Source organism: Seriola lalandi, unplaced genomic scaffold, assembly GCF_002814215.2.
Source record: "Seriola lalandi dorsalis isolate HSWRI2012SDOR001 ecotype SW California unplaced genomic scaffold, Sedor1 jcf7180002054572, whole genome shotgun sequence".
Classification (NCBI taxonomy): Eukaryota; Metazoa; Chordata; class Actinopteri; order Carangiformes; family Carangidae; genus Seriola; species Seriola lalandi.
The window spans coordinates 409,678-423,249 of NW_019525125.1; the positions used below are offsets into that span (position 1 = coordinate 409,678).

Below are 13,572 nucleotides of genomic sequence, written 5' to 3' on the forward strand. Positions count from 1 at the left end.
GGGGGGGGGGGTCCCTTACCTGTCCTCTGTGGAAGATTGGCAGGGAGAACTGCCCGACTCTGACCTCCGATAGCGTCGTCTCCGCCGTGAGTGAGTCCGGGAACTGAGGGAGGCCATGAGGAGAGCAGAGGAGAAAAGACACAAGTGGATAAGGAGCTTCGAGTGCTACGATGAGTCGACTGACAGAAATTATATGCCAACGATTTTTATAATTGGTTAATCGTTCATGTTATTTAACCAGCACAAATTCCAGCTGCTGGAAGGTGAGGACTAGCTGCTTCTATCTGTTCCACACCACTGTACAGTGATGAGATTCAGGCAAATAGTCACACACGAGAAGAAATGTGTTTTGCATTTTATAGATTAAAAGATAATCCAGGTTTATTAAAACTTATTTTCTCATATTCTATGGGTTCTAATAATACTTTACACTCTAAACTAATTTCTGAGATCAAGGAACATAGCTTCATCACAACAAGGAAGTGCAACCGATTTATCATAAGAGGAGAATGTGATCATTTTAGGAAAGGTGTGTTATATCCTCTTGTGACTAATAGCTAGTCCTAGCAACTGCTACAGAAGCTGTGTCAACCTGCTGCTGATTGGTTAGGGCAACAGGAAAGAAAATACCCCTAAATACTCCCACCCACAACAGGAAAGGAAGGCAACTTTTTTTTAACAAAAAGTATATCATCATTAACAATCACGTGTTGCAGCCTGTTACAGCCTGTGTATAAACGTTCAAACCTGAACTGTATTGTCCAAAAATTACAAAAGCACAATCAGATCAAGCCTGTTCAAGTTTAAGGATGAATACTTCAAATAGATTTTTCTCATCTCAACCTCTGTGTGTGAAAAACCTATTTTCTCAATCCGCTTCTTACTATGTGAAGGGGTCCTGAAATATATGAACCGTGTTTGGAAAAAAAAAAAAAAGAAAAGAAGGGGGACAGCATCGAAGGCGTGAAGGGAACAAAAGAAGCGAGAGGAGAGAAGTTGTAGTGAGCTGGAAAGCAGCGGTTTCTGTTGAAGTAAACAGCGACTGAACTTGGCTCTGTGCTTACAAACAACAGCCCGCTCATCCAGAGTCAAATTATAAAAACGTTGCAAGATCACAGCATGAAATTGGTTTCTTTTACCCTCTTTCACCCCTTTTTTTTCTCCTCCTTTCTTTGTGGCTCAAGCTTTCAATCTGTTTCCCTCTTTGCAAAGGGGTTTTAAAAAAAAAAAAAAAAAATTAAAAAAGCCGCACGTTTCTGAATTCACCCCTTGTACTCCTTACATGAAAGCATTTTTGGAGGATCCTCGTGCTTTTCTTCCTCGGCCATGGGTGTTGTGAAAAGGGTGGATGGGCTTACCATGGAGGAGGAAGAGGAGGCAGGAGGTCGAGGAGGGAGGAGGGAAGGTGGGGGAGGTTAAAAAAGTTGTGTAGGATTCGGAGACTACACGATTCTGATGCAACACAGACTGACCTTTTCTTGCGCTTGCGCTCATCCTTCCTCTTATGTTTTAAACTGGAGGAGCTGGTGAGATGAAAGAGAATAGAGGAGTGTTAAGACTCACAAAGCCGGATCCAGAAATCTTACTGAAAGCAGGGGCTAAATGTTACACCTCATTTAAGACAGGAATGTATCCAGGTGAGAACTGTTCGCCTTTAAAGATTACTCCTCTAATAAAACAGTAAAAGAGCCACAGCCACAAGACATGCACAAAATCTTGCAATAAACATATTCGTACCTGTGCTTTGACTTCTTGGATGTGTACCTGGGATAGTAAAAAAAAAAAAAAAAGCTTCAGGTCACTTAAAAATAAATGGCATGCCATATTTTAAATATTGTTAAAGTAAGCAAGAACTACCTATGCCGCTTGCTCTTCTTGGAGCCCTTCTTCTTCTTCTTTTTCTTCTTCCTCAGTGGCGACAGGCTGTGGGAAGGAGACCTAACAGCAGGGAAACGCATAAACATGAGCTCTAGAGAGAACCAAGTACACCTCTCTCTTTATTTATTTCAGGGAACACGACAGAGGCGCCCAATAATACACCTCACCGCAGAGTCGTCTCATTTTGGGAACTGACCTTTTCCTTTTCCTCTTCCGTTCAGACTTTCTCTTCTTCTTCTTCCCTTTGGGCCGAGGGGAGAGTTCCTCATCAAAGGAGGGGCTGCACACAGAGACAGAGCACAGGGGACACTTCTATATTATTTCCACTGAAGGGATCTAAGCTGCAAGAATTCGGCAGGGTGACGAACACATTTTGGAGTTTGACTTACAACTTCTGAATCCCAATATCTGGACTTTGATTTATACACCATCCATTTTATACACCATCCACCTGATAAATGTGAGACCGACATCGACTATGTTGGCTAGACTCTACGAGTGACCCCTTTTGCTTTGTCACACTGTTTTCAGATTGTCATTAGATACATTGTTATTACAAAAACATTGATTATAGCCACATTAACCATACTTTAAAGGTCCCATATTGTTTAAATTGAGATTTCTATGTGTTGATTATAAAGCAGGTCTAGGTTCTATATTAATACTGTGAAAACATCAAAGCGCTCCGTCCACAGAGAAATGCACACAGCCTGTATTCAGAAACTGAGCCTTAAACGAGCCGTCAGGACTTCTGTAACTTTGTGATGTCACAACAAAGCGGTCACCACTCTCAGCCATGCCCCAAGCCCCGCCCAGCTGGACCCACCATTCAACCTGGCAGGTTTTGGTTTCTCTGAGTGTTTTTACCTGAAATTTGCAACACTTTTATTCAATCACTCGGAAAACAGAGAAAGAGAAAAGAGAGGTTCAGAGCTTCCTCTCTTCTGAAAAATCACTGAATCTCATAATGAATTTGATGTGCTTGTCTGGTGATAGGGTGGAGTTATAATGTTGGTGCTTGAAACACAAATAAGGACTATCTTACTGAGAAAATAGTTCCCGTGAAAACAGCTGTCAGTGTGTTTTGTCACTTTTAAAAGTCATCAATTAGCACAACTAATGAAATTCTATTGAAGTGAGAAAGTCTGTTTTTTTCCTCCATGATTTGAGTGAACTGACCCTTTAGCACAAGAGGTAAATTGCTCATGTTAACAGTTTCTTTGAAGCACTAACTGGCGAACAAGCACACCCATCAAGCAATGCAAAAACCTCCCACAGGTTGTATTAATAGCTACAGTGCATTAATACACAGTGTGAGATCTTACACTGGAATGCTTTCTTCACCTCCCTAGAAGTGTTGCTTACAGTTTTCTCTGTGCATTTCATGCCAAGTGCAAAACTCCCTCTATAAAAGTCGACAGAGTTTGAAAATCCACATCAGATACTGGTGGACTTGGATCCAAAAGTTTAGACTTTTGCAAGTCCAAAATGGGACGTACTTTTCAGAAAGCCACAAAGTACTAAAAATATATTCTTTTGGAGTTTACTGTGATGAAAAACCCTAACAGAATGGATGGGGTAAAATAATCCACATGACTCATCATTGGCATCACATAACTGCACATAAATGCATCCTGATTCCCCCTCACAACAATCGTAAGCAAGATTATCTGTGAGCCAAATGTCCCATATGAGATGATCCCATCACAACAGAATGATGAAATCCCATCCAGGCTGGGATAAAGCACAAAACAGATCGCATGCCAGTGAGCTTCACCCGATCTAGATTGGTGACAACGTGCTTCACTCAGAGAGAGGAGGCAGGGTGATGCACAACCCCCCTGCAGGGGTTTGCCCTCAGCTAACTCCACAGCAGTTATGTTAGAGAGTCCTCAAAATCTCACTTCAGCAGCAGCGCCTGTGAGCAGCCGATGGCCTCCAAAACTGTGTGATCTGCTTCATCGTGTTCGTTTTTGTGTGTGTTAATTAAGGAAAGTTGTGAAGATGAGGGTTTTGAATCCTGAAAAGTGTGGCTATTTCATTCTTTTTCATTCCTTTTTTGCATTTTTATTTAGATCATGGTGAAAGAACCAAAACGTCCCCTACGCTGTCGATCAGCTATCACTTTATTATGCTAATAAATCCACTGTGTGTGGATCCTTTGTCCTTAATATAGCTGAAGTACAAAAAAAAAAAAACACAGAATCCTCCACCTCCCGCAATGAAATTCAGCAGCAGGCATCTTTTCTTTTAGACTCTATCTACCTGGGATGATGTCTTTCAGACTCCACGCTTCCAGTTTCTAATGCAGCCTTTCTGTTTAAAAAAAAATAAAAAAGAAGTCTCCGAGCCCCAAGCCAAGATCAATCAAGTAATGTCACTAAAGCGGTTTTATTAGACTTGACAAAGCTCCTTCTGAGCCAAAGAGGACATTAAACAGCAAACTGAAGGCTGAGCAGTACTCCTCACGTCTGACAAATTGACTTTGATGTGAAAAAGATTGACGGAGTATCCCTTTAACGTTAAATAGGTTTGAAATATACAACAGGTATCCAGCTTCATAGGTACACTCAGCTAGAATTAACACAGTCTTACACAACAGTCCTGAAATTAATCCTCCTTCGCTTTTTGTTGACACTGTTGTATGATTATTTTGGAGGCTGTCGTTTGTGGGGCTGATGTAAAAACGTGTTTTACTTGGGCTCCCTTAGCTCTAAAAGATCTACATGACAGCACCACAGAGGACTCGTGATGCGTTTACATGCCTTTGTATTTCACAGACACCACACGCCTGCACACATTTTCCACATGCAGAAACATATGTAAGCACGCTAGCCTGAGATATTCTTCTCCTCCGCTCATTCTTTTCTGAGTGTGTGAATTTATCATTACAGAGAAAGGAAACATGTCAGACTGCATGTGTTGACCAGCTTGATTGCCATCCAGAGGTCCACTTCATAGCTCTTTGAAAATGACTGATGTGGAAAAGGAAATGAAGGCCTTTCAAGCGCCACGGGCTCATTGAATGGGGCCTTTCAAGTACAGGCTGACTGAAATTCATAAGAAGCAAAGGCAGGAAGGAGCGAGCGAGTGCGGAGGGCGATACAGGGTAAAGAAGAGATTTGCAGGAAGATGCTTTTGACCGCGATGCACTCGAGCGGCAGCACCTTGGCTTTAATAATGAGGGTGGAAAATAAAGCTTTATTGGGAAAACTGGCCGCCTGGTGTAGGTTAAATCAGAGCTGATGTGAATATCATGTGGGAGTGATGGAGTGTTTGCATCATTAATGGCAGGGTGGAGCGAGCTGGCATGGAGAATCAACAAACGAAGCTGATGATGTGAATGATGTGTCCGTCCACTCACATGTCATTCACAGTCATCACAGAAGCTGCCTTTACGTCGGCTGCAGGCAGCTATCTCTGAGTTTATCACAACGGCGAGAGCAACGCGTCGTTTGTGAGATGTCAAGCAAACTATTTACCATGTCAGTGTCGTCGCGAGCTCTAATCTGCTGTCAAACCAAAAACCTCTCAGATTCTTTTACTTGATCCCCCATCAGGGCGATCAAGGGAGAAACAACTGAGCTTTGAGTCTTCGCAACCCGCTTCCACAAGTACCAGACTTCATCTAAAGCCCAGAGGGAAATATGGCAGAAACATCTTTTATTTCTAGCAGCTTCCTTTTGAGGAAATGACTTCAATGCTTTGTGTTGTGCTGATTTAGGAGCTTTTTCTCATAAAGTATAGAGCTGAAATGATTAATCGAAAATTAATCAGAAACTGCTTTGATAATTAATTCATCATTTAGGTCATTTTTTCAAGCATAACCACCAACATTCGCTAGCTCCAACTTCGCTGCTTCTCTCTTTTTTATACAACTGTAAATTTAATGTTTTTGTGTTTTGAATATTTTATTCAGTGTGGTCTTACATAATTTAAGAGACAAAACATACTAGAATAAAATGGACAGGTACAGTGCTTACAAGGAAAGTAAATTAATAAATAGTATGATAATGACAAAACACACTCACACCCTCTCGCCTGGAAAAAAATGAAGACACTAAATAAATAAAGAAATGAAATAAAGTTAGAGCTACGTTCCCAGTAGTATTTTAACATTGAGAAAGACACAAGGGTATGTCATACAGAGGGGGTAGATCTATTGGTCCTTCATATGCTGTAGCACCAGGTTCCACAGATTGCCAGACAGTTCATACCTCAGTCTCTCCTCACGCATGTTTTTGTGTTTTGGACAGTTGCAACATGGAGACATCACACTGGGTGCTGGGACAGATATTTTCGACGTCTTTTTCCTGACTGATGCAACTGACAGATGAACCCTAATTCAGTTGGAATGGCAACAGGTCGATAGCATAGACTCTATATAAAGATGGACGTCGCCTCTGTGACGTCACCCACAGGTTTCTGAAGAGCAGTTTTAAAGCGAGTGGGCTGCTTCGCTGTCGCCATCTTGGCAGTGCCTTTGCCTAACTCAGCATACACTCACCTACCCAGCCATGCCCTCGATTATACATATCTGTAACCTGTAAAAAAAAATCTAAACGGGTGAAATATATAAGAATTCACCCCAAGTTGGACATTTTAACGTGGGAGTCTATGAGGAATGACTCACTTTTGGAGCCAACCTCAAGTGGCCATTTGAAGAACTGCAGTGTTTAGCACTTCCGTGTTGGCTTCATTTTTTTTTTTAAGTATATTTTTTGGGGCTTTTTGTGCCTTTATTGGACAGGATAGTAGAGAGAGACAGGAAATGGGGAGGCAGAGAGAGGGGGAATGACATGCAGCAAAGGCCGTCCGATGCGGGACTCGAGCCGGGGCCAACTGCAGCGAGGACTGTAGCCTCGACACATGGGGCACCTGCTTGGCAACTACGCCACACGACGCCCCGGCTTCATTTATTCTGGCTTTCGTACATTGAGATGACTTTCCGAACCTCATTTATGTCTCAAACAGGGGAAACAGCTATTTAGAAGAGCAATTGTAAACACTTGAGATGAGAAAAGATGCCTTTCATTGAAAACTAAATATCCAAAAAACACCTGCTGCTGACTCACAGATATCGAAGGAATTTATGCAAATTTCCGTCCAGTTGTGCTCGTGTTGATTCCCTCATAAAACAAAAAAATTTCTACTCCGCCACCGAACTGTTTAGAAAGAACTTCAAATAACATGTAGGGGAAAGCAAATGATTGTAATCAATGAGTTTCCAATTCTCTACAATACAACTTTAACCAGCTGCTGGGATTCACAGTCACACCCTCAGGAGAGTCAACAAGACGTGACGTGAGGCTGCGACAAAAGCGCTTTGAAATGCGGTCCTTTAAAATTTCATTTTTCTCCATATTAATGACAAAAATGGGTAAATCAGCAGTGTCCATAGAGATAAAATTTGAAATAATATAAAAAACTTAAACCGGAATATACTCTAACAGATCTTGTGCGCTGCATGGTTTCACTAGGCATTAAATATTAACTCATTTTCTGAATAACACTATCATTATCCAAGTAATATTTTCATAGCACAGAATGAGGTTTAGCTGAGCTTTGGGCATTAATGCGTCAGCAGACGTATAAGACACATTTTTAACCATTTTCATGCTCACAAGAGGTTTTGCTATTTATACGTCAAATCCCCGGAGATGTACCTCCGTGTCACACAAACAGTAGGTCATGCACACAGGTGAGTGTGATCACAAACTGATCCAGACAGAGATGAACCGTACTCCTCCTTGATATAACGCGACCGCAGAGCTCTGGAAGCTCTGGACGTGCCTGTTTCTCTGGATGCCGGAGAATGTCTTGCTATAACAAATGGCCCTGCTTGGTGTAGTCGGCAGTTCGGGAGCATTAGGAACTGAAATGCATTAGGGCTGATTAGACAGACCAAGCCCAAGTACCCTCTCCTGGTAATGAGAACGCTTTGTCACTCATTAACACCTCTACCATTCTGGCCTTGTAGAAAAAGAGCACAAGGCGAGCATGTGCATTTTTTTTTCTTGCCAGCAGAAACAGTTTCTTTTGATGAGGTGCAGAGAATGAAAGGGAGAATGAGAGAGCAGTCAATTGCCAGCTACACTGGGAATGGTGATTGTGCAGAACAATGGCGTATGAAAAAAGGGATTTGGGGACATCTGATGAGAATATGCTCCGTGCTGAACGCAGCCTATTTTCCTGAAAAGCGTGTTGCTGTTTTTTTCTGTGCCGCAATCATGCATGAATACCATACAATGTATACATGTAACTACATCCAAGATATGTCATCACATAAAAGATATATGACTTGTTTTGTATTCACTGCACTATGTTTTTCGCTGGCTTCAGGCAGGGGCTTTTCAGGTAATTAAATAGGTTTGTTAACACCTACCTTCTAAAAGTCACTCACTGTGGCTAACATACTCTTTCTAGAGGGGAGCCACTGTCAGTGTGTTGTGGTTTCATGTTATAATTAACATAGGCTGCTCTGCTAAATTGGGCAGCTGCTGCCCAATTAGCAAGATAACAATCCGAAAAACAAATTTCTCAACAGAGGAGATTTTCTCTCAGGCAGCAACTTGGAGCGCTTTGTGACTGAGGACTGAAGAATTGTGAAATGGATCTACCTCATTAGACACTTTTACTAAATGAAAAGGAATAAAAATGTTTATTTTTTTCTTGCATTTCTTCTTTTCTTGCTTGTATTTGATGCGTTTGTTTGAAAAGCAGCGAACGGTGGCTGCTGGGAGGTGTGTGATGCACCTTTGTAGCCTCAGCGGTTCTGTCAAGGTTGGATGTGGCTGTTCTCTCTCCTCAGGCTTGTGTCCTCCTCTGCCGACCTTGTGGTATGAGGTGATGATAAACAGGCGCCTGGTGATGTCTGTTGCATGCAAACAATCTCCCTGACACAGTGAATGGTGTAAATCCTCACTTGTTTTATTTGATGTGCAGAGTTCTGATGTCTGATAAACCTTCAAAATCATCGATGCAAACTGGATTTCCTGGATCGTATTTCATCTTCTCGAAGCAACACTGCCACACTGTTTTCAATCTGAATGAGGACTTAGTAATAAAGGTGCAGTATGATTTAGTCCAGGAAAATATATGTGTGGCGGCTGTGGAACATCTTGGTTTTCCGCAACCACACTGCCTGCGTGATTTCAAGATTCTGCGCTTCACCTATTTTTCATGTGTGACGCAAACGATTCTCAGCAAAAATTGACAAGTTGACAGTCATAATGACATCATACCAGCAACATGACACCTGTCAGTATAGTTTCAGTTTCTAAGCTGGATCTGAATATGACACAGACTTGAAGAAATATTAATTTTATATACTGTATTTTTTTTTTAACCTTTTTAGCAGCTGCATGTGGAGACAGTGACAGTTTAGTGACATTTTCTGTCAAAAATAAATCAGAAATAAATTTACAATGAAGAGAAATCAGAAATCAGTAACAGCAGCCAGTAACAGCGACACAGCAGTCACGCACACACAATGGCAGTGTGTTCCCGGTTTGAGTCTCAATCACAGAGAAGGGCTGCAGAGAATAAAAGTGAGTTTGCCACAGCGTATTACAGTTGATGCACAGTAACGTCGCCTTGTAACTTCAGACGAAATGAATGCACTTTAAAGAAACATATTAAGCTCTGAGGAAAAGAGGCAGAGAAAGAAGACAGCATATTTAAAGAGTTCAGCGAAAACTAAACTAGTAACTCATTTTTATAAATAGACATGTCGTCAATCCTGCCATTAAATATGAATGTGCTGTGTCCACTTCACTGACAACATCCCCTGTGATTCCTCAGCACCAAGTCTCGCTACCTATTTGAAGCTGCTCACAGAAAAAGCTCAGCTCTCAGTTTCAGGGATAACAAACACTGTAAATCTTTTTCACCATGCCTCCTTTTTTCTACCTGGCGTCTCTTCTTGCACGCACAAACCAGAAAAATGATTATCAGACGCCCGCGTGCCCGTGCGCTCTCAGTGCTCGCTGTTAAATTCAAAAACAAAAAGGACAAGCAGCCGCCGGGTAAAGTTCATCCAAAAAGAAGCGATTCATGTTTATGATCATCTCTTAACACTTCAAATGCGGCTTCGGTCGTGTTTTACATATCGCTGGCTGCTTCCATGCTGCATAACTGCAAAGGCTTTGAAGGTGTCAGATTAATTAAGAAGTTTCTTTAAAAGAAATCTCTGCCTGTCTCTCTCTCTCTCTCTTTCTTTCCCACCTCAGAATCATAGGAAGACCGAAAACTATTCTCGGTGTGCGAAGGAGGCTTCTGGTTCAAGCTGTTGGTGAAAGAGAGGATCTGAATGACAAAGTGTAGGATTCCTCACAACATCTTTGTATTTCTCTGCTGAGCCTGACCTGATAAGAATATTTACATTCCCCACACCAGAATATAGAGATTAGCTCCGTTTTCTCACAAACCCCAGTGGAGTCTAGGCATACTGTTAAAAGACTTTATCACCAGCACTGTAATCTACAAAAGCACCTCCAAAAGCAAATAAAAACTGAAACCATTCATCATCTCTCTGATCTACAACCTTGCACAAAAAAAAGGGATATTTTAAAGGGTACTGATTTTGTTGACTTTCTTTTACAGAGCTCAGAAAAAAAAAAGCTCCTTGATGGCTTTCAAGTGTTGCTTCGTGGAAGCATAAAAACGAGCTCACCTCCTGACCCTGCGATGACTGTGGTGTTTGCGTCCTTTTCCTTTGATGCTGCCATTTCTGTCGGCGGCGTCCACCCTGGTGTCCGCCGCTTTCCTCTCATCAGTCTTAAGCGGCTGGCAGGTTGTTGTTTCTGAGCTGTGAGGAAAGAAAGAAGAAGGATTAAGTTTTTAGTTTTTGCTCTTGAGCCTTTTCATGAGAACTTTTCCCAGTGATTTTTCTACTTGTCCGCACAGTTAGCGCATCCATCATACAATACTGAGGAAGGGGGGGGGGTCGGGGGTGGGATTTAACATGCTTGGTTAGTCTTATTCCCTCTGGTCTACTGGATATGTGTTTTATTCCCCTCCATTTCTCCCTGCCAGCCACTCTCTGGGAAAATTGGAGGTCAGCCATTTACCATTCAAATCGAGGTGTCAATTGAAATGTAGTTATTTACATGCTTCAGTTGCCCTGACATTTTGGGAAATGGCGTTTTCTATCTCGCGTTGGGCAGATGCGGCCAATGGGAGATGCATCGGTATGAGAGAAGTTCTCCTTGAATTTTCTTTTTCTATTTCTGATAAACCAGAGTTTATAGATTTTTTATTATCAACATATATACACAGGCATAAAAACTACATGTCTCATACTCAGCCTCTTAAACTTATTGTTTGCAGTTTTAATATTGGCATTGGCTTCCAAATAATGCTACTATAAGTCAGGTGTTTACTAATTCGACTGCTTCCACCCGAACCGCCCAAAAGTCTGCATCATAGTCAAATGCGGCTGCAGAACGAATGACTAAATAGACTGAATGATTAGATGTGAGCACACAGTTCTAGCCCTGCTTATTATCCTCTGTTTTAGTCATGGGAGATTTGAGCGTAATTACACATTCTCCTCTTCTTCGAGTGGCTCCTGTCTGATTGTAATGAGAAGATAATCAGAGCCAGAGATTAGGCCGTCAATGCCGCCGCCGCCACCGCCGCCGCTGCCGCCTCCTCATCCTCCTCCTCCTCTTCCCCCAGCGACGAGCAGGCAGGAGCCGTCGCTTTCTATCTTCCTCATCTTCATTTTCCTCTGCTTCTCTGCATAAGAGGGTGAGCCCCCCAGCAAGGAACTAATAATGTAAAACGGCAGACTGGGTCCTCCAACATGACCGAGTGTTTGAAAGGTGATAGGGGAGATAAAGACAGCCACCGGAAGGATAATTAGTCTGATCAAGGAGGCTGATGGGAGAGGAACCTTTGAATATCCTGGTGATTTGTCTGAAGGTCTCCCAGTGTTGTTGGAGATGAAAATGAAAGTCTGCTTTGTGAAAGTAAAATAGCATAAAGCCTTAACTCTGATCGCATTGATCCTTGAATTTGATCATTAAAGCTGAATTATTTCAAGACTTGATTATTAATTAATATCAATTTTGAAACTTGATAACGGTTTAAATCATTTATCAAACTAACTATTAAAACTTCCAAAACATCCTTTTTTTTTTTGATTCTTGATTGTGATGCTTTTCTGTTTTTCTTTGTTGCACATCACTGTAAACTGAATATTCTGATGAGAACAGCTACATAATGAGGTGAGATTGTTTTCTCCCCTGCTGTTTTCCATCTCAAAAAAGTGTGTTTAAGGGGCTATTTTAAGTTTTCTCTGCAGCCCGACGTAGTTTCTTGCTACGTCTTCAGGGCAGGTTGGAGGCTACAGTGAGTCGCTATCAGAGAGTGACGAGACTGGGGCCGGGGCTAACTCGTTAGCGTGTTAACTTCAGCAGAAGAAAAGATGTGATGGAGACAAGAGTTAACATTGGTGTTGCTTTCCACCACTGGAGCAGCTGTTAATGCTAACATTAGCTGTGTAGCAATAGCAAAACTTACAAAAAGCTCCTTTAAACTTCTGCCAACATGGACCAGAGGTCTTTAAAGTGTTCAAAAATAATAATTTATACCTCTAATACTGCAACAGTAACTATCTCAAAAGAGAAACATATTGTATTTTATAGTCTGGTGCAGCTACAATAAAAGATTTTGGTGCTGTTTCACTGAGCGCTGCATATTGCTGCAACGCTACAGCCTGCTTTCAGCAAATGAACTTCCTCTGTCTCCCCTGCCTCCTCTTGTACTGTATTAACTGTTAATGCAAGTAAATTTGAATGTTATTTTTTTTATGGGTATCTCAGGCACATATATATGAAATAAAAGAAATACAAACTATTAACACATCCTGAAAGACCTGATGTGATTTGATTTGATGTCATTCACTCTGTACGTAGCCACCTACAAACAGCAAACTCTTATGTTTTCATTTGTTGCTGCTGTGATGTATCATGAGAAATCCAATTAACACAAGGAAAGAGGAGAAATCTCAGCTGACTCACAGTTATACAACAGGCTTTTCAGCTCATCATATGAAAGACACTGTACTGTAAGAAACCAGAAGAGGAAGTAAAGCCTTATTCCAGTTCACCACTGAACCACCCCACGCTCTAGTGGTAATTTATCTAACCTTAATTGAACGCAGAGGTCTTTGGCTGCTGAACACATTTACCGTGACAAAAGATATTGATGTTGCAGCCAATGGTAACACAAGTGCCTCACTTCCTGCGAAGACCTGAACAATATATACAATTTACTCGACACAGGAGAACAAAGGGCTGAAACATTTGCACTGTTGGACGCTCCGCTCTGTGTCCCTGAGAAAAAAAAAAAGAAAAAAAAAAAAGAAAAAAAAAAGCCAGAGTGGAAAGTGGCCCACAGCTCTCTTTACTGGCCCCCTTCTCTGCTTCTTTGTTATTTGCTGTCACTCTCAGACCCGCCGTTGATGAGTTCTAAATGAAATCGATTTCGCTATCACGGATGCACATTCCCTTGATCCGGTCCTGCAATTTCTTGCCGAAACTTTCCCGGCTATAACCACCTGGATTTATCGTGGGTTGTTTGTATCTGTCAAATAGCACTCCTCGCTCTCTCTCTCTCTCTGTCTCTCTCTCTCACACACACACACACACACACACACACACACACACACACACACACACACACATA

The 13,572-nt window shown here is 41.7% G+C and overlaps 1 protein-coding gene across 1 annotated transcript in view; it reads right to left on the minus strand.

Moving 5' to 3' along the window:
• Positions 1–13,572, minus strand: part of srrm4 (serine/arginine repetitive matrix 4) — a 60,047-nt gene that overhangs the window by 8,749 nt on the left and 37,726 nt on the right. The window contains exons 2-7 of the mRNA XM_023417171.2: positions 10,553–10,687; positions 2,075–2,158; positions 1,858–1,938; positions 1,738–1,764; positions 1,473–1,523; positions 20–103 (exon numbers count right to left, since the gene is read on the minus strand). Of these exons, the coding sequence (XP_023272939.1) occupies positions 20–103; positions 1,473–1,523; positions 1,738–1,764; positions 1,858–1,938; positions 2,075–2,158; positions 10,553–10,687 (462 nt within the window). The remainder of the gene's footprint in view (positions 1–19; positions 104–1,472; positions 1,524–1,737; positions 1,765–1,857; positions 1,939–2,074; positions 2,159–10,552; positions 10,688–13,572) is intronic.